Below are 24,535 nucleotides of genomic sequence, written 5' to 3'. Positions count from 1 at the left end.
GAAAATAATAAAAAAAAGATTGTGGAAACCATTTGGTTCATAGACGGATTATGAGATAATGGGCCCATGGGCCCATACTCTTAAAGCCCCTGCACCCCCCCACCCCACTCCTCCCTATCCCTATTCAACAGATAGGATAGCTACTTTTTATGAACAGTATAGAATTTACACATAGAAAGCTTATTACTGTATGTGTGAGGGGGGCCTTCAAGACCCCTCATGAAGCCCCTAAAACAGAGCTAATAATGCTTTTGTTTTGCACTTGCTTTTCTATTTTTCACCTACTAGTTGAGGGACCCATGATGATTTATTTCCTTATTTTAGGTGATTGCTTTTTGAGTGACTGAGCTCTTTGACAATGTGACATTTAAAGTTACTATCAATATTTCTGGCTTAGGGCCCCCGGGCCTGGTTGCATGCAATTTTCTTCTCAAAGTGCACCAGATTGATGAATTTTACTTTAAAAGGTTGCATTTTTTTCTTCCGAAAAAATTATGCAAATTAGTTGATACGTTCATCTAGCTTCTAGTTATTTTTGGGCCAATAACTATTTTCCTTACAGGAAGCAGGGATAGAGGAACAATCAGCGGGCTCAGATGTAGAAGGGGTTGTGGTGAAAATGGGTTAAAAAAAAATTTCCTAAAGGAATGTCTGAAGGATTTCACATGGTGACGCAAAATCAAAAACACAATGAACTGTATCATCTGTTGTCAGTGTGCTCCAAAACATGCTGGCAATACAATATCAGTTGGCATAATATAGTTAAAATTGGGAAACATTTGAATAGATGCATTTCAGGTCTATTTAAGGTGTGCCACTGAATTAGGGGCGCCAGTGCTCCTAGTAAAAATGGTTAGTCTAGAGCCCTGCATATACGGATTATCGATTTAAGCAATGCAGCTCAGGGTTCACAAACCTTTGCACATACAAAAGTTGGCAAATCATTTGGTTTGTCTGTTTTAACAATTGATTTCTGGAAAAGAATAATGTTGAATTGATAAACAAACATCTGTTATTTCATATAAAAAACACTTGTATTGATACAAATTTATTAATAATGGTTAAAATAAATACAATTCCAAAAGGCTCAAGGGGTTCACATACTTTCAAGCAGCACTGTGTGTATATATATATATATATATATATATATATATATATATATATATATATATATATATATATATATATATATATATATATTTTTTTTTTTAAAGAATCTCCCCCAAGACAATGATAGGGGAAACACTGCGTATGTAAAAACATGTCTCACTGTTATGCATGACACAAAGATGAAGAGGATAAATTGACCAAGCTGGCTCCATTGTGTTGTGCTTTCCAATTGATGCTCATGAGAACATGGATAGATTGATACTTAGTAATACTATGTCTGTCATCAGTGATACTGGTTCTGCCGAGGAAACGGGAAGCGACAAAGTGCTTGCTTTCTGTGTGTCTCCATCTGGAAAACTGGTGGCACTGACCGATGACAGCAAGAGACTGGTGCTGTTTGACTGTGAGTCTTCATGGAAGTGTATTAGCATCAGGTAAACTATAGCTCTTTATTGACTGTACACATAATACTTAGGGGGTGTAACAATACATGTATTCACACTGAACCGTCACAATTCAGGCACTTAGGGGTTGTTCCAGAGCCGAACTGCAATACGTTATTACAGTATCTCACAAAAGTGAGTACATTTCTTCAAATATTTCATTATATCTTTTCATGGGACAACACTGAATAAATGACACGTTGATACAATGTAAAGTAGTCAATGTACAGCTTGTATAACAGTGTAAATTTACTGTCCCCTCAAAATAACTCAACACACAGCCATTAATGTCTAAAGTGCTGGCAACAAAAGTGAGTACACCCCTTAATGAAAATGTCCAAATTGGGCCCAAAGTGTCAATATTTTGTTTGGCCACCATTTCTTTTTTTACTGCCTTAACCCTCTTTGCAATTGAGTTCACGAGAGCTTCACAGGTTGCCACTGGAATCCTCTTCCACTCATTTATGACAACATCACGGAGCTGGTGGATATTAGAGACCTTACACTCCTCCACCTTCTGTTTGAGAATGCCCCAAAGAAGCTCAATAGGGTTTAGGTCTGGAGACATGCTTGGCCAGTCATTTCATTTGAAACATGTGCTGAGTTGGCTAACAAATATCTAACTGTTATTGTTTAAACTAATTAAACTCATGTTCCCTATTACAAACAAGCAGTTGATTAAAAACCGAGGTACGTATCGAACTGTGACCTTTTGTGTACTGTTACACCCCTACCCATAATGCAAGGTGTGCACTGACCTCTGTTAATAATGGCTCTGTGTTAAACAGATGGGTGGTGAGGAGGTGCACCTCCCTGCTGTTCAGCCAGGCCGCGGACCAGCTGCTAGTGGCTGACAAATCAGGAGATGTGTACTCTTTCTCAGTGGTGGAGCCGCAGACCCAGGGCCAGCTGAAGATGGGCCACCTCTCCATGTTGCTAGCTGTAGTAAGGAACTCTAAGCCCCATGCATGCTGGTCAACCAAACTGTTACAGCATAATCTGAAGAATCAATTACAATACGTAATGCTTGCAATGTAAAGTTCAACCACACCTTGTCTTCCTCAGCGCATTTATTAATTGAAGGTGTCACTGCTTGACATAAACTAGTTTGTATGTTGAGTTGCCCACCATGTCAAGAGTACAGCTGTTCTGATCAGCCACAATTTGAAGCCTGCTGTCATCAGCCCTTCTCTCACATGAAATACTTGACTTTGCTGGCTGTTAAAGTGATGGCTTTTGCTCATTCAGACATTAGTGTTTATGTCCCTAAGAGCTCTATTCAAGCATGACAGCAGAGAGAAAGAGTTATCATAGGGAGGAATACAATGTTGACTCCTGATGGATTTTAAAACCCATTTGGCGTGGAAACGATGCATTAGCTAACTTCCTGTCACTGACTGCAGTTAGCAGTTCCCTCCCTCGTCCTTACGTCACCAGCACATGCTGTCTTTGTGAGATAGTGCCATGATGGAGAGCAGCGAGTCATCGTTCAAAGACCCGCCTCTTTATAGTGCTCTGTCTCCCGATTGGATAAAAAAAAAAGAGCGGGATACTGAAAACAAATTCTGGCTATTACTGCAAAGCTGAATGGCTGGTAGACCTGTGTTATGAACTGTGCGTACTGTTTCATTAATTTCTGTATGAATATAGAGTAATATGACACTTATATTAACAGTAAAATATTGCTTACACAATGTTTATTTAACTGCCAACCACAGTAGACCAGTGACAATGCTTCAATTCCGACGGGGCATACCATTGCTGTTCCTGACAAATGAACATAACAGGCGGGTTAAACGGGATATTTACAGTGAAGGAAATCAGTACACCTCTCGGAACAGTGTCTGGGAGGCTGTGGTTGCTGCTGCACAAAAAGTTGATCGTCAACAGATCAAGAAACTGACAGACTCCATGAATGGAAGGCTTGTGACAGTTATTGAAAAGAAGGGTGGCTATATTGGTCACTGATTTTTTTTTTGTTGACATGTCGGAAATTTTTATTTGTACATTTTGAGTTGTTTTATTATTCTCACTTTAACAGATGAAAATAAACAAGTGGAAAATTTTCGTTTTTTTATTTAGTTGCAAAATAATTCTACATACTAATAGTTGCCTAATAATAGCAAAACATATATATATTCTCGCAAGAAAGACAAAACCTCACTTACTTTCGTAAACATTCAGGTTTAGGTTCTTTAACATTTTGGATTGACCGAGAGCACTGTAGTTGTTCAATAATAAAATTAATCCTCAAAAATACAACTTGCCTAAACATTTTGCACACAGTGTAGTTTAATTTCTCTTTGTTCTGCACCTGGCAAGAGCACTGCTATACCTATGACTTGGAGTCACCATGGAGACACAATGTGTGTCTAAATGACGTCCCCCGTATTTCTTTCAGACCACGTCCCCGGACGACAAGTACATAATCACAGCCGACCGTGATGAGAAGATTAGAGTGAGCCACCTCAGCTCTCCCTACAACATACAGTCATTCTGCCTGGGACATCAACAGTGAGTAATAATAGAAATAATGAATAATAATTGTATTTATATAGCACCTTTTTTAAAAACAAGTTTACAAAGTTCTTTGACAAGAGAAAGACAATTAACACGGTTATCAGAGAGACCCCACAGAAGGGCCAGGCATAGTCAAAGTTACATTAAAACAATGACAAAGAGAGAGAAGAGAATAGACTTCAAAACAAACAAAAAGACAGTAATAAAACAAAATAAAATCAGATAAAACGACAATAAAAATATGAAAGATATCTATCATCATCAATCTATAAAGCAAGTAACGTCTGTCTGTCTGTGGCTCGCATATCTCTCTGACTGTTAGTCAGATCGGCCTGAGCTTCCGGATATGGCTTGCGCACGGCACAAAGGTGTGCATCTTTGATTGATTTTGAAGTTTTTTGGACCAAATATGTATGTAAGTTATCATATTTATATAATGCTGGCGGCGAATACGTGCGCGCACTGAAGGCCACAGTGAGCACGGAGCATGAAGTAATCTCCGACTAAACCCCACCTCCATCTGATTTGATTGGCTGCTGCGACCAAAACTTGAATTGACGAGACAGCCTGTTGTTACTTCCTCATTCAATGCACCCAACTTTCCAAACAAAACGTTCTAAAACCTTTCCACAGACATCAACTCCAAACCTGTCCGCTTTAGTGTTAGTGCTTTAGTGGACTGTGTAGTTAAACACACCACCAGATATTCTAGTAGGGCAGAAGTTATACAGGTGCTGCTCAATAAATTAGAATATGACCAAATAGATGATTTATTTCAGTTACTCAACTTAAAAGGTGAAACTAATATATTATATAGACTCATTATATGCAAACTGAGATATTTCAAGCCTTTATTTGTTATACTTTTGATGAGTATGGTTAACAGCTTATGAAAACCCCAAAATTAGAAAATTACATGAAATCAATAAAAAAGGAATTTTCAATACAGAAATGTCGGCCTCTAGAAAGTATAATCATGCATATGTAGGGGAGAACGGGGTAATTTGTCACACGGGTTGGTTGTCACAATCGTTATATCTCGGAACCAGAAGGCGTTTTTTGTGAAATTTTGGTATGATCCAGAATTGGGATCAGAGGTCAATTGAAAATATTTAGCTTCTCAGTATTTTTCTTCTAGGCTTTTACAGAATGGGTTTATAACAAAACACTTGTTACCCATAAAAAGTATGAAGGATAAACTATAGTTTAGATTGTGGTTAACAAGCTAATTAGTTGTCAGATGGTTGTTGGCCTTGATGCTAGCAAAAAATTCAAGTTGGGGTTGGTCGTCACATTTTTGGGGGGGTTATCCAAAGGCTACAGCCAGAAAAGGAACCCAATAATGAAATACATTGTCAAGCTGTATCCTCACTGACACCCCAGAGAAGGAAAGAATAGAGCAGGAAAAGGCAGCTAGCATGCAAAGGAAAAAAGGGCAACAAAATCAAAACAACCCAGTGCATCCCAAACTAGACAAGCAAAGGCTACAGTACGTTATATAGGCCTATTTGTCAACTTGACAATGCAATTGCATTTTAAAATTTAGTTCTACTTCCTTTCCTTCTTTTCAAGATTATTCCCATTAAGATAACATTGTGACAAACAACCCCATAGTGTATGACAACCGACCCCTTGATGGGGTTGGTTGTCACAATGTGTAAGGGTGTCTTTGATGATTAATTTCTTCTTTATTACAATAAGATAGAAAAAGTGAGGTGTACACATTTCAAGCCAACACCTTAAGCTTCAATTTAATGTAGGAATGACTATCGAAAGATGTTTAGGTGATGAGCAATTCTCACTATAGTAAAAAGTGTGCCTACTTACCCCGTTCTCCCCTACTCAGTATTTGGTTTGGGCCCCTTTTGCATGAAGTCCTGCCTCAATGCGGCTAGGCATGGATGCTATCAGCCTGTGGCACTGCTGAGGTGTTATGGAAGCCCAGGTTGCTCTTATAGTGGCCTTCAGCTCGTCAGTATTGTTGGGTCTGGTGTGTCATCTTCCTCTTGACAATCGCCCATATAATCTCTATGGCGGTCAGGTCAGGAGAGTTGTGTGGCCAATCAAACACAGTAATACCATGGTCAGTCAACCAGTTACTAGTGGTTTCTGGCACTGTGGGTCTTGCTGGAAAAAGGAAATCAGCATCTCCATAAAGCTAATGAACAGACGGAGTCATGAAGTGCTGTAAAAGCTCCTGATAGATGGCTGTGTTGACTTTGGCAGCAGATGACATGGTACCCCAAATCATCACTGACTGTTGAGACTTGACAGTGGTCTTCAAGCAACTTGGATTTTGTGCCCCTCCACTCTTCCTCTAGACTGTGGGACCTTGATTTCCAAATTAAACTCAATAGTTAATTTGGATCAGTGATAATTTGAGGTATCATGTCGTCTGCTGGTGTTGGTCCTCTGTGTTAATCAAGTCCAAAGTCACCCTAGCCATCTTCCAGAAGATTTTAGAGCACCTCATGCTTCTGTCTGCTGACAAGCTGTATAGAGATGACAATTTCCTTTTCCAGCAAGATTTGGCAACCTGTCCACAGTACCAGAAACCACTAGTAACTGGTTGACTGACCATGGTATTACTGTGCTTGATTGGCCAGACAACTCTCCTGACCTGAACTCCATAGAGATTATATGGAGTATTGTCAAGAGGCAGATGAGGCACACCAGACCCAACAATACTGAAGCTGAAGGCCATTATCAAAACTACCTGGGCTTCCATAACACTTCAACAGTGCCACAGGCTGATAGCATCCATGCCATGCTGCATTAATGCAATAATTCATGCCAAATAAGATCTCAGACCAAGCATATAGTAGATGAATGAAAATACTTATCAAAAGTGCGACATTTCTGTATTATAAATATTTGTTTTGATTGGCTTTATGGAATATTCTAATAATTTCAGATGCTGGATTTTTGATTTTCATGAGCTGTAAACTTGAATCCTGAAAAGTGAAACAAAAAAATGCCTAAAATATATCACTATATGTCTAATATATCTAGAATACATGGAACTTTCACTTTTTGAATTAAATTAGATGAAACAAAATTGCTTTTTCATATTCTAATTTAATGAGAAGCACCTGTGTATTGAGTCAGATTACTTTTGTGACTCTATAATTTCAGTTTTAACAGAAGAATGAAAATGTTGCATTGTCAACCTTTGAGTAAAGTCCCGTTCCTGTGTTGTCCTGCTTCCTCAGGTTTGTCAGTGCTCTGCTAATCCCATCAGCTCATCCAAACTGGCTGCTGTCTGGATCAGGGGTATGTGTTCCTTTTCCAAAGTTACATTAACACACATGCACACTTACATCTATTAGGTCTATGGCTGTGAATCTTTTGGAATCCCACCATTCAATTTCTACTTGATTCAAAATCGATTTCTGGATTTAGTTCAAAGGAGGATTTCAGGACCTACTCCAGTCCACTGTGTGCTAAGAGGCGTTGTGGCAAATTATGACATGAAAGCAAGTTAAAGTCCATGTCTAATCCTTCTTAATTGTATATATTTTAATGTGAAGCTTGAAATGCTTGTGTTTTTAAGTCAACGTAACTGGCGGCAGGGAAATACATATATAATTTTATACGATTTTTGCATTTATGAATCAAATCAAATTGCAGAAGAAAGGAATCGCAATTTCTACGTGCATATTGGTTTAATTACGGCACACTCTTGGCCCGGTTGATCTGTGCCTTGCTAAAGTGTTATTGTCCCAAATCAAAAGTCCAAAAAGGATTTCCAAATCAGCTGCTTAAGAGTATGTACTTACTTGCTACTTGATCACTAATGCCTGAGACTGAAGTCTGACACTCTCTCACATCTAAAGACGATCAACTCACGCCTGAAGACAGTTAGTCATAACTCTGAGTTTGTAGTCACAGACTAAGATTGATCAAAGACAGTCTCATATTGCATACTAAATTTCTTTTGAGATTAATATTATTTCCAATCCTGCTACCGGGGATTAAAAGTGATTTTTTTTTTGTCAAATAAAAAGTAATTTTTTGGCAGGTAAAATGGACTAGGTGGACTCTAATCTTAACCAAGTAAATATAAACAAGTAAATGCCCTTATCACGTAAATCCAATGCCTGATCAAGTAAAATATTGCAAACGCTTGTTTTATTATTAAATTAAAAAAAGTTAATTTAATATTGTTGAGCCTACAGGGGGACATCCTGTAGTTATTTGGCCAGTTTATTTGCTGATCTCGTCCCCCAATAACTCTTACTCTTAACCCTAAATGTGAGGGTAAAGTGTTAAGGTTGTGCAGTTGTCAGCCTGGTTCTTCAGCCGAGGCTGCTAGGTAAAAGTGTCTGAAAAAGGTGTCTCACAGGTGGACACAGGTCGCGACTAATGCGACTCCTCCTGCGTCATGTTTGGTTCTGGAGAGAGCGCACCCATTGGTTGTTGACAGTGTTCACTTCATTTAACTTAACTATTTGCATGAGCCAACCTTAAAGACTCACGATAATATCAAACATGTTTGATTTTGTCGGAACGTTAAGACGGGAAAAAGACTGACTGAAATGGGCTCGGATGAGCACCTTACACCAAACGACTGAGATTACGGGCGCCTGCCAGAACTCCAGCAAGACTCTCTTGATTTCAGTCTGACATTGGCTGTAACACTTATCGACAAATTAATGAAGAAAACAAGGCAATATAAATGGTTCTAAAATATATAGTTTAAAAGTGAGCAGAAAGGGGACTTCCGGGTTAGACAATGTAGTGAACAGACGTGCGAGAAGAGGCTCCCGACTAATTTGCATTATTTACCTTCAATACGGTCCTGTTCTTTCACTTTTTGCCTCACGAGCCGCCGAATGCGCATTGGAAATGGAATAAATAAGATATGCCATCAAAACGCCGCAAACAACAAGGAATTCAAGCTTACATAACTCGTGCTAATTCACAACCTGGACAGCTAGCAAACATGGCGACGAGCGCAGGCTCCGCTACAGACAACACTCAACCTGCTACCGAAGTTAACGAGCCCGCTACGGTTCAACAACTCTCAGCCATGCTTGAAAACCAACAAGCCAGGATATGGCGAAGCTAATACAAACCCCGTCACAGTCTTTGAAAGCCTCCGTTGACGCGCTGCGAGGGTGTGAGGATGTGAACTCATTTAATAAACGCCTCATCGAAACCGAAACGAGAGTGGGAGAAAACTTTGAAAGGATCACTTCGACCGAAGCAACGGTAAAATCCCTGGAGTCCCAAAACAAACACCTCCTAGACCGAGTAGAAGACCTGGAAAATAGATTGCGCCGATCTAATCTCCAAAAAGAGAGCTACTTTTAATGGCATTAAGCAGGAGCTGTAAGAACGCACCGGCATCACTCTTTCACATGTACTGGTTGTGTCCCACCTTGACTGAGTTCTGGACATCAGTTTTTCAAACAATCTCTGAAGTATTGCAGCATCAAATTGAGCCGAACCCTTTCACCGCAATTTTTGGCATCTAAAGTGAAGCTGAAGGTTCTGGCCTTCACCTCGCTGCTTGCTCGCAGAGCTATTTTACTCAAGTGGAAAGATCCTGCTCCTCCTTCCCACTCATACTGGATTAAGGACATTATGTCATGTATGAATTTAGAGAAGATACGTTATACGGCCCAGGGATCGGAGATTAAATTTGACAAGATTTGGCGCCCCTTTATGAATTATTTTGATAGACAGACAACAATTTTACAGGAGTAGCTACCCCCTGCCACTGCATAAACGTTTTAGTCAATGGCGGCCATGTTTTCCAAGCTATCCTACTAATATTTTCCGGAGACGTGCGTCATAGTCCCCCGGGGCTTCGTGAGACATTTGGTGTTGATAAAGTAAAACTTGACAAAGTTGTGGATAAAACCCTGTTTTTCAGTTCATGCTTATTAGCGAAAATATTTCCAGGTTGACTTTAATGATCCAAGATTTTTTGTAGAGCACCCTAAAATACACCTGTGGGAGAAATTTCAAGTCAATCGGATTTACGGTGTGCGGGGCGTGGCCTCTCAAGCTTTCTTCAGTCGGGGCTTAATAACAGCATTTGTGGCGCCCCCTATGGGTTAATCTCGATAAGCTTTGAGGGACATGCTACCACATGACTTCTGCACATACCCAGCAAGTTTGATGATGATAGGACCTATGGTTAAGGAGTTTGGTAAAGGGGAGGAGCGTAATGTGGTAAAGGGGAGGAGCGTAATGTGGTAAAGGGGGGGAGCCTAATTTGGTAAAGGGGGGAAGCCTAATGTGGTAAAGGGGAGGAGCCTAATTTGGTAAAGGGGAGGAGTCTAATGTGGTAAAGGGGAGGAGTCTAATGTGGTAAAGAGGAGGAGCCTAATTTGGTAAAGAGGAGGAGCCTAATTTGGTAAAGGGGAGGAGCCTAATTTGGAAAAGGAGAGGAGCTTAATGTGGTAAAGGGGAGGAGCCTAATTTGGTAGAGGGGAGGAGCCTAATGTGGTAAAGGGGAGGGGCTTAATGTGGTACAGGGGAGGGGCCTAATTTGGTAAAGGGGAGGAGCTTAATTTGGTAAAGGGGAGGGGCCTAATGTGGTAAAGGGGAGGAGCTTAATTTGGTAAAGGGGAGGAGTCTAATTTGGTACAGGGGATGGGCCTAATTTGGTAAAGGGGAGGAGCTTAATTTGGTAAAGGGGAGGAGCTTAATTTGGTAAAGGGGAGGGGCCTAATGTGGTAAAGGGGAGGAGCTTAATTTGGTAAAGGGGAGGGGCCTAATTTGGTAAAGGGGAGGGGCCTAATTTGGTAAAGGGGAGGAGCCTAATTTGGTAAAGGGGAGGTGCTTAATGTGGTAAAGGGGAGGAGCTTAATGTGGTAAAGGGGAGGGGCCTAATGTGGTAAAGGGGAGGGGCCTAATGTGGTAAAGGGGAGGGGCCTAATGTGGTAAAGGGGAGGGGCCTAATGTGGTAAAGTGGAGGGGCCTAATGTGGTAAAGTGGAGGGGCCTAATGTGGTAAAGGGGAGGAGCCTAATGTGGTAAAGGGGAGGGGCCTTATTTGGCAAAGGGGAGTGGCCTAATATGGTAAAGGGGAGGAGCCTAATGTGGTAAATGGGAGGAGCTTAGTGTGGTAAAGGGGAGGGGCCTAATTTGGTAAAGGGGAGGAGCTTAATGTGGTAAAGGGGAGGGGCCTAATTTGGTGGAGGGGAGGAGCCTAATTTGGTAAAGGGGAGGAGCTTAATGTGGTGAAGGGGAGGGGCCTAATTTGGTAAAGGGGAGGGGCCTAATTTGGTAAAGGGGAGGGGCCTAATTTGGTAAATGGGAGGAGCTTAATGTGGTAAAGGGGAGGAGCCTAATTTGGTACAGGGGAGGAGCCTAATTTGGTAAAGGGGAGGAGCTTAATGTGGTAAAGGGGAGGAGCCTAATTTGGTAAATGGGGGGAGCTTAATGTGGTAAAGGGGAGGAGCTTAATGTAGTAAAGGGGAGGAGCCTGATTTGGTAAAGGGGAGGAGCTTAATGTGATAAAGGGGAGGGGCCTAATTTGGTAAAGGGGAGGAGCTTAATGTGGTAAAGGGGAGGAGCCTAATTTGGTAAAGGGAATCAAGCTTTAATCAGAGTGAATAAGAGTTCATCATGCTCACGCTTAAGCATAATACAGTTTAAGGTACTGCATCGCTTACACTACTGTAATTCCAAACTCTCAAAGATTTACCCAAATGTACAAGATAGCTGCAATCAATGTCATAATTCACCTGCAGATTTTACGCACATGTTTTGGTCCTGCCCACAACTGGTAGACTACTGGAATGGCATATTGAAATTCCTTTCCGAAATTTCGGAATTTAATTCAGCAAAGATCTACTGTCCATTCAAATTGACAGCATAATGAAAGCAGACCCCGAGGTTCCATCAGAGACATTTAAAAAGCAATGTATAAGTGTAAGATGAAAAGTGTTTGTGTTGTCAGGACGGGACCATGAAGCTGTGGGAGTATAAGACTGGCCGTAAGCTGCAGAGCTGGGACCTGAAAGAGCTGCAAGAGACGCCCAGCATTGAGGCCGACCAACACAAGGTAGCACACAAATTCATGTGTGTGCCAAGTTGTCATTTTAACCAACAGCACCGTTTTTTTCTCTTCTTTTTATCCGAGAGGCTGTCAGTGACGCATGCTACCCTTTTTTGACTGACAGGTCACTCTTGTACAATTGCTAAGTTGATATCAGTGTGTCTGTACGCTCTCCAAGGAAATGAGGGCTTCACACCTTCTCTGTCACAGCCTTTAACAGTTAAGTCATGGCTCCCTTTGACTCCTAAGCAGAGGACAGAGACATTGGCGCAAAACTAAATAGCATTTAGCATTGTTTACGGTTAACGGTAGTGTAATGGCCACAGAATTTAAAAAAGGACATATTTGAAAATGTGATGTCTGAATTTTTTTTTGATTGGCATGTAAGAAAATATTAAGTTACACCCCCCCCCCCTCCCTTTTCTGTAAAATAACCAAAAAGAAATTCACTACTCTGTTTTATTTCCTAGAAGCCCTCTCCCACTGTGCGCTGTATTACCTGCTCTCCTGATTCTCGCCTTGTAGCTGTGCAATGTGAAAGGTGAGTACAACCGTGTGTGTGTGCACGCATTCACAGAGGGAACAGACAGAAACACAGTGCACTACAGACTATCTGTGCCTTGCTAAAGCGTTATTGTCCCAAATCAAAAGTCCAAAAAGGATTTCCAAATCAGCTGCTTAAGAGTATGTACTTACTTGCTACTTGGTCACTAATGCCTGAGACTGAAGTCTGACACCCTCTCACATCTAAAGACAATCAACTCACACCGTTATTTGTCCAATTTATTTGCTGATCTCGTCCCCCAATAACTCTTACTCTTAACCCTAAATGTGAGGGTAAAGTGTTAAGGTTGTGCAGTTGTCAGCCTGGTTCTTCAGCCGAGGCTGCTAGGTAAAAGTGTCTGAAAAAGGTGTCTCACAGGCGGACACAGGTTGCGACTAATGCGACTCCTCCTGCGTCATGTTTGGTTCTGGAGAGAGCGCACCCATTGGTTGTTGACAGTGTTCACTTCATTTAAATTAACTATTTGCATGAGCCAACCTTAAAGACTCACGATAATATCAAACATGTTTGATTTTGTCGGAACGTTAAGACGGGAAAAAGACTGACTGAAATGGGCTCAGATGAGCACCTTACACCAAACGACTGAGATTACGGGCGCTTGCCAGAACTCCAGCAAGACTCTCGTGATTTCAGTCTGACATTGGAAATTTGTCTGTGACTGTCAAAAATCGCGTGAGAGGTAGTTTGGTGTGAGGTCGGCACAAGTATAAACTACAGAAACGCTAACATTATTCCTGTCTGCCTCTGAATGTGTTATCCATGTTTTTATTCCTGATTGTCACGGCATCCAAGGCCAAGTGATGACTCTAGGGCATTAACTGTAGCTTTTAATATACGCACTCCAAAACACAGTTTTCTAAAAAAAAAATAATAAAGGGATTCCAAAAATGTTTGTAAAACTATAACAAATAAACTAAATAAGTGGAGAATAATAATAAAAAATCCACACAGCATGGTACGATGAATCAATTATAGCATGTATAACAAACAGGTGGAGCAGGCCAAGATTAATCAGAGAAAAAAAATAAGAAAATTACTTGTACATAAGTATTCACAGCCTTTGTGATCAAGCTCAAAATTGAGCTAAGGTGCATTCTGTTTCCACTGATCATCCTTGAGATGTTTCTACATCTTAATTGGAGTCCTGTGGTAAATTCAGTTGATTGGACATCATTTGGAAAGGCACACACCTATCTATATAAGGTCCCACAGTTGACAGTGCATGTCAGACCACAAAACGAGCATGAAGTCGAAGGAATTGTCTGTAGACCTCGAGGCACAGTTCTGGGGAAGTGTACAGAAACATTTCTGCTGATCTAAAGGTCCCAATGAGCACTGTGGCCTCTATCATACGTTAATGTAAGAAGTTTGGAACCACCAGGGGCCTCATTTATAAAGCTTGCGGCGCACAAAAACCTTGCGTAGACAAGGTTGTGGTAGACAGAAATGTGCGGCAAAGGGGGCGCCTTTAGCTCAGTTGGTAAGGCGTCCCACTCCCGGGCCGGGCCCAGCAGCAGACCTGGGTTCGATTCCCACCCGCGGTCGCTCTCTGCATGTCACTCCCCTCTCTGCCCCATTTCACCTCTGTCTCTCTGCACTATCAATAAAGCATAGAAATGCCCAAAAAATATCTTTAAAAAAAATAAAAATGCGGCAAAATTTGCGGTGACAAACGTTGGTATTTATAAAAACATTCATTGCGGAGAAGTGTGCGTATTCCTACGCCAACTTTCGACCATGCGTAGAGCTACCGCAAGGTTTTCCTGACTCGGGGAATCAGCGACACTCAATGGCAACACCACGAAATAAAGCTCAGTCATCAGAAAAACACACACACACACACATTAATGTGGAATGCTTGGGACTCATATATAAAATCAATTATATGTAGGCCTATAAGCGTACCTATAGTTGTGAATATAGGCTACTGTAGTCTATGATATGCAGTTATGATGTAGGTTGAATTAGCCTACCTATCAAGTAGGTCTTAACATGTTTTGGTTATATTTTTAAATGTAATCTTATAGCGCTACTCTATAATAATATAGGCTACGTCGGGAGGTGTTTCCGTGTGTGACCAGCGGGAGAGCAAATACCGTACTTTTCGGACTATAAGCCGTGACTTTTTCCCAATTTTTCGACCCTGTTATTACACAGCACAGTATATGTTCTGTAGCTACTAGGGATGGGCGTTAGTAATCGAGTACTCCTCGTTTCAAATGAACTCGATTGGTGGATGAGGAAAATAGTTTTTTTTTTTAAGTGTTTGTACCCTTTAGGCCGGCCGGCGGGCCGCCCCTATTTTAAAATGTTATATACGTCTACAAAACGGATAAAATAAAGTTTAACAAAATTAAATATTTTGATGCAAGTGCAATAAACTGAGCGTTGTGTCAAAAAGCAACTGCAAATAACTGCCATCTCCGTGCCACCGCAGCAGCCTGTGTTCTCCACAGCACCGCGGAGCTGAACACGGTCTCTCCTTTCTCCAGAACATTTTCAGGAATATAACTGTCCGATTATTTCAAAGCAGATGATAAAATTACGTTTATAAAAAGGGGAGATGACACCTGTTACTCTCAGTTAGTAATGAGTAGCCTAGACTCCAGGTGAGCATGCAAGGTGCTCTCCGCTTGGAAAGAAAAGTAAAGAAGAAGCAAGGCTTACTTCAGGCACATTCGCTCCGAGCCAACAACAGTTAAGAAGCCTTCAATAGGGAATATGGGGATAAGATTCAAAAACCGACCGGTGTAACGTTCCGTTAATGAGGAATCAGTCGCGGTAATTATTCACGGACACGGAGTGAGCATTACGCGGTTGGATATACAACTATCTGCTTTGGTGAGTTATTTATATGTATTTAAATTGTAGGACAATCATTTAATATTATTTGCTGCCCTTCTTATTTTAAATGGTGACTTAGGCTATGTTTTGTTACAATTACAGCCCATGCTTTTTTCTCTTTTTTTCTCCCCAACGCAGACCTACTCGATCGGATTAAATTGTGGCCCGTCTATTTAATTAGGCTACTTTCAGTGAGGAAAATGTGTTTTAAACTTGTGGGAATAAATCCTTAAAGGGGACATATTATGCAAAATCTCGGTTTTAAAGGTGTATTTCCAAGGTCTACTAGAAAAGGTTTTCATGGTTTATTGTTCAAAAAACCCAATAGTTTTCTACCATTTCCCATTTCTTCATCGCCTTTTCCAGCCTTCTCTGCCCTCTATCTCAAAAGGTAGGTTTTGACAGCTTACCCCCCTTCGCACAAATACTAGTCTGCTCTGACTGGTCAGATCTACATGGGCGTGCATGCACCGCCCTGCTCATTTACTCTATACCTACCTACAGGGCCGACGGACTGGGTAGACAAGCTATACAGTTGTGGGGGGGCCCAAGGCAGAGAGGGGCCCATGGGAAGTTTAGATTTTGGTTTTAAGTAGCCTATTTTTTGGTTTTTGTTCAAATGGTTTAATTACATAACTACATGTCACGATAAATATCGATCTAAATGCAAGCTCTGCGTATTAATTTAGTACATTATTGTATTCCAAAATTCTAAACACCCCTTGCAAAAATCGCATAATGGTTCAGTCCACACAACTGATTACACAGCTCGATTGGGTATTATGCCCCCAACGTAGCCTTCACAACTGAATGCCTTACCCAACCCTTTGCGCTGCCTAGAAGGCTTCGTTCGGGGAACAAAATTCAGCGATTTCGCCGCAAGAGACTGTTATCTGGATGGAGATGCGGCAACATGTCACAACTACAGAAGTTAAAGTCTGGCTCTCAGAAGCGAAAGGAAAAGAAAGAGAGGGAGAAAAAACAAAAAGAAGGAAGTCAGGTTCTGACTAACTTCTTTACAAAGAAAGGTGAGCACAAAACGTTTAACCACACAAGGTGAAACCCCATTCTTAAAGTATCGTTTTTAAAATGAACAGAGACAAGTTAGCAAGCAGACAATAGGCTACACTTTCAATTAAATGAGGCCTCCCTTGGTTAGTATGTTAATGGATAAATAAAGTGTACGGTAGGCTAATATTGCAATAGCAGGCTACTGATTTGAAGCAAGCTAATATCAAATTAATACTAAGCCGTTATTAGGCTACTACATGATAAATAATAACCTATGGCATATAGGCTATAGTTAGCCCCATAAGTCATGACATGACACAATGGCTATATCATCCTAGCTGCCTGCTAGTAAAACTTAATTTGTGAAACAAATTACAGAAACTGTCACAGAAAGTGGACCAGCAGCAACAACCCCCTCATCCTCCTCTGATGCAGACTTGAGACAAGGTGAGCTTAGTTCAACATGAAAGCAGAAATAAACTAGTTTGACTTGAATGACTGTAGCAACCTTGTAGCAAGGGTGTTTTAGTGTATTAGGCAATGATTAAGATGAGAGGCTAATTAGTTAATTATATCCTTCATGCTCCTACAGAGGGGCCTGCTGTTGTAGATAAAGAAGATGTGATAGAGGATGATGGAAGTGATGAGGAAAGAGAAGAAGGCAGTGTACATGAAGGTTGCATTCAGCATGGAGAGGAGGAAAGAGAAGAAGGCAGTGTACATGAAGGTTGCATTCAGCATGGAGAGGAGGAAAGAGAAGAGGGCAGTGTACATGAAGGTTGCATTCAGCATGGAGAGGAGGAAAGAGAAGAGGGCAGTGTACATGAAGGTTGCATTCAGCATGGAGAGGAGGATAGAGAGAGGACATTAGAGGAAATGAAAAATAGCCAGGGCAAAGCAGAACAGTTCTTTCCAAATGATCCAGGATTATGGCCAGAGGTGTTAACTAAGCAACAGAGAGAAATAATAGTATGTGCACTAGCAAGTAAAGATGCTGAAGAAAGTAGCAAATTGCCACCCAAAGATATGGAGGGGAACCCACTTCCCATGTATCTTCAATTCTCAAAGTCAGCTAATGGCCGTGAGAAAATCAGAAGAGATTGGCTGATTCACAGTGAGAGTGCCAAGGCTTTTTATTGCATCCCATGCCTACTGTTCTCTCATGAGCTGTCAAAGGCATCCAAAAGTACCCTGAACAGTAAGGATGGATTAAAGTACACGAGATGGCGCAACATGTACAAACAATTACCAGAACACGAGACAGGCATGGCCCATAAACAGTGCTATTTGAAATGGAAAAACCTCCAGCACTCACTTTTGACAGCCAGTGGAGTTGATAGTCACCTTCAGGAACAGATGCAAAGTGAAATAGAAAAGAATAGACTGCTTCTGGAGAGGCTTTTGGATGTGACCCTTCATTTGGCATCAAGAAACCTTGCTTTCAGAGGCAATACTGTTGACTTAGATGATGTCCATAATGGGAATTTTCTTGGCACATTGGAGTTGCTTGCACGTTATGATCACATTTTACATGACCACTTGGAGATGATAAGGCAACATAAAAAAGGAACAAGATTAACACACTATCTGAGTCCTGACACACAAAATGAATTCATCAATCTCTGTGGTGAACGAGTGCTAAATACTATCATGGCAGAAAGGGAAGCTTCCATCTACTATTCCATAATATGTGACTCAACCCCAGACGTGTCACACACTGAACAGAATGTCTTATTGATCCGATACACACATCAAGATGGAGAAGTTTGGAAGATATCAGAAAGATTCTGCCAATTTAAAGACTTCTTTAAAAAGACAGGCAGAGAAATTGCTGAGATGATTTGTGAGGTTCTGCAAACCAGAGGCATACCATTAGAAGACTGTAGAGGGCAAGGGTACGACAATGGAGCCAATATGTCTGGAAAGGTTAAAGGAGTGCAGGCCAATATTTTAAACGCTAATCAATTTGCTTTGTACTCCCCGTGTGCTGCTCATACGCTCAATTTGGTGGGAGTACATGCAGCTCAGTCAAGCACTGAAGTGGCAGCATTTTTTGGCTTTGTTAATCGGCTTTACAACTTCTTCAGTCCCAGTCCAGAGCGATGGGCAATCCTCAAGCAAGAAACTGGATGCTCACTTCATCGTCCCTCGGACACTAGATGGAGTGCTAAAATTGCTGCCGTAAAAGCCGTGGCCACTCGTTTGCCCTCTATTCTGGTAGCACTGGAACGTGTTGAAAGCACATGCAATCTGACAAGTGATGCCAAATCAGAGGCTAAAAGTTTAAAAACCTATTTCCACACCTTTGATGCAGTGATTTTGCTTACTGTGTGGGTTAAAGTGCTACAGTCAATCGAACATCGCAACCTGATTCTTCAGACAGGTAATCTATCCCTGGAAATGCAGGCAGCAAACATTAAAGCACTACAGGAGGAAATGCAGGCTATGCGGGGGGAATGGGACTCTCTTCTTGCTGAGGCCTCGCTAGTAGCCCAAAGCATGGACATCCCCACCCAGTTTCAAAGTGAAGGAAAGCGGAAACGGAAAAGGAAACGTATGCCTGATGAAGAAGATGAAGATGCATATGAAGACAATGCAGCAAACACATTCAGAAATCAGAACTTTTTTGTTGCAATGGATAGCATCATAAGTGCTTTGAGTTCGAGATTCACAACCACAGCGGGCATTTGTGAAACTTTTGGACCGATTCTGAAGTTTGCTGATATGTCAGAAGAACAAACAAAAGTGTCATGCCGGACTCTTACAAGAGCATATCCAAAGGATCTCACAGCTGGATTCGAGGAGGAAGTTTTGCACCTGAAAAAAATACATCAGGCAACATTTCCTCAAGACCTGTCACCTCTTCAGCTCCTTAATGCCATTTATAATCTCCAACTACAGAGCATTTTTGGAGAAATCTGTATAGCATTGAGGATTTTCTGCACCCTACCCGTAAGTGTTGCTGGCGGAGAACGGGCTTTCAGCAAAATGAAGCTAGTCAAAAACTACCTGAGGTCCACCATGTCCCAGGACAGACTGAACAGTCTTGCTCTTCTCTCGATTGAAAGCCAATTGGCAAGAGCATTGGACTTTAAGGACCTTATCAGGGATTTTGCCAACAAGAAGACCCGTCAGTGGGCATTTTCTGCGACTTGGTGATATGTTTGGGTATGGCCCTGGGGGGGGGGGGGCCTTCCGGACTTCTTGTATAGGGGCCCAGAATTTGGTGCTACGGCCCTGCCTACCTACATGGGCATGGCACACGCCCAGCTGTCAGTTTTGTTTACTTTTGGCCAATGCAGCATGGAGACCAATGTAAACATGTTTAGCTTCATTTCTACCACAAATATCGGCACACTAACCAGTTCTAAACTAAAAGATGTACAACTGAACCTGTTCAGACAGGAGTCTGAGCTGAAAACTGTGAAAATGGCATCAAGATTTCTGATTTCCCTGACATTATCCTCAGGTAAATACTGTTTAATTATGTCACAGTCAATAACATAATTTGAGCTAAGTATTTATGCATAAACTCTCTAAACTGGTAACATACACCCTGTTTTACGTTTGTCTTTACAGGTCTGTGGAATGATCTACAGCCCAGTGGAGTGAAAAAGCTTTGGTTGTGAACCGATACTGAGTTGACATGTAAAAATGTACAGTAACCATAATGGAAAATAATGTATCCTGAATCATGTCAAGATTCACTGGAAAGACATTATCTTTTGTAAAATGTATGGTTGAAATAATTATGCTTTAGGTTTGTCAGAGCTGCAAATTATCTCACAACATTTCAATATCTAGTAGATAATGTATCATTTGTATTGTGATCACTCATTCATAATAAAGTTACCGTTAAAAAATGTATTGTGTTGCTTACTGTCACTGTCTGCTACCTGTAGTAAAGGATTACTTGAAACTCACATTTTCATCTCGCTGAAGATTTTCTCTGATAAAACAGTATCATTACATTTTAAAAAGACCAAACACATCCTTAAAAATAAAGCAGTTTATTCATAGCCAGTGGAATGAAAATATGAAGTGTACATATCAAACAGAAGCAAAGCCATAACTTTTATGTAACTGTCCAGTTGTTGTTGGGCCCTGAAGAAGACCACCTGTCCCACCCAGTGAACACATCCTCCTCTGAAGGAACGGATAGTGTGATGGTCTTGGTGGCTCCATCAGGTCACTCAGACATCTGTAAAACATGGCACATTCAATGTTACATCATGTAGCCTAGCTGACATGTATAGGCCTACATCATACATCTGTTATGGCAAAGCTACAACAAATTCAGTATAGCCCTGGCTCAATAAGCAAGTTCTGAGTGATACTGTGTGCTTTTTGAAATATAATGGACAGGAAACAAACACCAGCAGAGACAACTTACAGTATTCCTGTCTATGTGTACATTACACTGGAGATCATGTAATAGGCCTACTGCTGCTTGTACTACAGGTTTATTTTGCTTAAAAAAAACGGCACTTTGTCCCGCCCAAACGTAGTCTTTGTCCCACATCTGGTGAATTGGGATCTGGTCACCCTAACTACACACTGTCCGCAGACTTATTGCGGTGTGTACTTGAGCTATACAGTCAGACAGCTAGCAGGTAACAGGATGAAGCTATTAAAAAAATACTCTTCAGTTTCCAACACACCCTACAGTTTCACCGTCTGTTTTACACACAGGGGCCGTCACGGCAGGACTAATGTGAGCTCACAAAAGAGCCAAATAACTGTCACTGCAAAAGACTCACAGCTCTAACCGTTAGCATAAAGCTAACGGTAAAGCTAGCGGGCGCTAATGCTAACGACTAAACCCCGCATTCTCTCATTTCAGTCGGTGTTGGTTATTATAGGAGGGATAAAATAAAGCACATTACAGACATTGAACTAACAAACGGACAGAATTATTTTTAAAATAGGACTACTTACATTTCAGACGGATGGTGTCTCTCAGTCTTCCTGGCACAGTCTCCTCCACACTCCAGTAAAAAGGCTTTGATCACACTAACAGATTGCAAACCTTTGCTGGAGATAGCCTAACAAAAAATGAAGTAAATCCATTCAGCCCTAGTGTGCTTCGAGGCTGGGGTGTGATGGTAGCTTGAGGTTGAGCTCACACTGCTTGCTTCTCCTCTGTTGTTGCATGAGCGAGTGGAGGCTCAGCCAGGTGTGTGTGGTTACCAACGGGCGTCTTGATTTGCCAACCAACTGCCGAGTTTCTGGTGAGCTTTCCCGTGGGAGTATTTATGATAATGAAAACCGACCGATTTCGTCATCAGTCGGTGTTTTTTGGAAGAAACCTTTAAATCCCCCCTTTTTCGAAATAAGTGTCCCAGAAGAAACTGACCTATTTGTCTTTTTGAAGCTTGTGTGTGCTGGTAGGGACGCCAATAACCTAAACAGTGTGCCCAAACACCGGCAATGTTTGGTTTTTCATAATATGTCCCCTTTAATATCATATGGCAACTGTGACTGTTTGACAATAAGCATTGAGCGCTTTATTGTGGTGAACCGTTGTTCTGCAGACAGATGCGTTGCGTTCTAAAAATCGAAAAAAGTTTAACGAGGAATCGATTGATCACACGAGTATTGAAAACACTCGTGCCCATCCCCAGTAGCTATTGCACTAAATGGTAACACTTGAATACGTTATGCAAATATGCAACTTGTTTGTTGAAATGTTAATAAATGGGAGCTTCCTCTTTCCCGACAATCCCCTCTGTGCACGAACTCTTACATATGGTAATTAAACATTATAACACCTGCGGCTTCTAGTCCAGTGTGGTTTATAGTGCGGAAAATACGGTAGTCTATATTTTAGCCGGTTTTTTTTTAAATAGTTTTGAAATAAGTAGAGGCCAAAAATATGAATTAAAACTGTATATTTCGTTAGATAAAATCATGTAGTGAATTTAGCAAATTATAACATACATCTTTTTCCCATAATAATTTACCCTGGAAGTTTAAACTGTAATCTGGCGTTGTTGGAAATGTGTGGATCTCACGGGACGGAAACTGGAATGCTCTGGAATAGACAATAGGCTAATGCATTATTTCACTTCTCACACCACATTTTATATAGGCCTACATATAGTCCTACAGGTAGGCTAATACGTGATATTTCATACTGTACGACATTGGGCGAAACTGCTTTACAAAGACTATACAGTGGCTTGCAAAAGTATGCATACCCCTTGAAATTTTCTACATTTTGTCACGTTACAACCACATACGTACATTTATTTTATTGGGATTTTATGTCATACACCAACACAAAGTGGCGCATTATTGTGAAGTGGAATGAAAATGAAACGTGGTTTTAAAAAAAATGTATAAATAAAAAACTGAAAAGTGTGGCGTGCAAAAGTATTCAGCCCCCTGAGTCAATGCTTTGTAGAACCACCTATCGCTGCCATTACAGCTGCAAATCTATTGGAGTATTTGTCTACCAGCTTTGCACATCTACAGACTGATATTTATTGCCCATTCCAGGGTTCGACATAACGTATAGCCCGATGGCCCGGGGCCAGTAAAATCATATGCAGGGCAAGTTGATTGGCCAGTCACTGTCCCGCCCGGGCCAGTGACTGGCCAATCACAGTTCAGTATCTTTTTGTAGACTACATCATGGTTCATTGAAATGCGCGTTGAGAGTCGGAATGAAGCAGTGTTTATTTAAGACTCAATATAATAAACCTAATATAAAATATATTTTTTAATGAAAGGCCAGTGGACACCGATGCGTGGGTGTTTTGACAGGCGGGGCAACAAGCGGGTGCACTCTCGCTCCGTTGGCAGAGCTGCCTACTGTCCGCCTGCGAGTCGAAAAATCAATCGACTTGCTTTGCCCCTTTCTTTCTTCCCACAGCAGAGGTTGAGGTGCAGAAAATGATAACTGCGCTTTTCCTTTATCTGCCGCCGTAATGTTACAGTATTTTCATCCAAGCCCCAATGGTAATACAAATGAGAGGCGTTATTTAAACGCTGTGAATGCGTCTCCGGTGATTGTGTCGGTTGTAGACAGAAACGAACGGAGGGACTCCGCTCACTGTACAGTTCCTATAGTCACGCAGTTTGGCACTGTGTTTTCAGGCTCGAGACATTCAATCAGATCGCGGAAGTCTTTCCCATTGAAATCGCTAACGGGGAGAATATCCCCGGTTATTATTTTAGCCACAAACCACAGTTCATCTGCGCGGCGGCTCACTCGCTGGCGAGATCACACGGTGAAACCCTGCTGTGATCGGACGAAGGCATTGTGTGTTTCTAAGGTGATTTAACGTCATAGTCTTAGACGAGCGTTTAACTTATGCTGCATATTTTGCACTGCATTGTTTTTTATCAATAGTTTGAAAAAATGGTCCCACACCGGACTCTTATGTGAAGCTGACACTTCATGTGACACTCCTGCAGCGCGCTCACGACCAGACGTGAACTCACATACACGGTGAAATCTCCCATTAAAAAAACGGCATAACCCACTGATTTTCGGATTTTTATTCTATTTTTAAAGTCAACTTGAGCGAAAGTGGAAAACCGGTCATTCGGTCGACACATTCACATCCCTAATGCATATAGAGAAAGTAATAAAAACAGCCTACCACACCACAAAGAATGATCAGACCTTCATCTCTTATTTTTTTTTATGTTTGATCATGACTTCTATTCATTAAACTGCCCAAATTCAAGAATAAAAACAACCATCAAACTACTGGACTTTAAAATACTGGCCGACTCTTTCAACATACTTTTAGTTGTAGGCTTCTAATTCAATATGTTTGCCTGGTTTTATATTATGTGTATGAGCAATATCAACATTTCATATAATTAACTAAAAGAAAAATAACCAAATCTAAAGGGAATATCTATACTGTTACAGAATAGATATTCCCTTTAGATCTGGTTATCTTTCTTTATTTTTCTAATACAGGTATTATAATTATTGACACTAAATTATGAAGAAAAAAAAAGTGTGTGCAGGGCCAGTGAAAATATACAAGGGGCCAGTAAAACTCGG

The 24,535-nt window shown here is 41.1% G+C and overlaps 1 protein-coding gene across 2 annotated transcripts in view; it reads left to right on the top strand.

The window, feature by feature from the left end:
* The window catches only part of wdr4 (WD repeat domain 4), a 49,502-nt gene that overhangs the window by 6,370 nt on the left and 18,597 nt on the right, over nt 1-24,535 (top strand). The window contains exons 3-8 of one of the 2 annotated variants that reach the window (XM_080037695.1): nt 1,398-1,544; nt 2,342-2,498; nt 3,955-4,067; nt 7,286-7,346; nt 11,991-12,095; nt 12,563-12,630. In XM_080037695.1, the coding sequence (XP_079893821.1) occupies nt 1,398-1,544; nt 2,342-2,498; nt 3,955-4,067; nt 7,286-7,346; nt 11,991-12,095; nt 12,563-12,630 (651 nt within the window). Of the gene's footprint in view, nt 1-1,397; nt 1,545-2,341; nt 2,499-3,954; nt 4,068-7,285; nt 7,347-11,990; nt 12,096-12,559; nt 12,631-24,535 lie in introns of both variants that reach the window. The other variant, XM_080037694.1, reaches the window with a different exon arrangement.

Source organism: Ammodytes marinus, assembly GCF_949987685.1.
Source record: "Ammodytes marinus genome assembly, chromosome: 12".
Lineage (NCBI taxonomy): Eukaryota > Metazoa > Chordata > Actinopteri > Uranoscopiformes > Ammodytidae > Ammodytes > Ammodytes marinus.
Note: the sequence above shows the minus strand (reverse complement) of the source record. Positions and strands in the feature narration are given on the sequence as shown.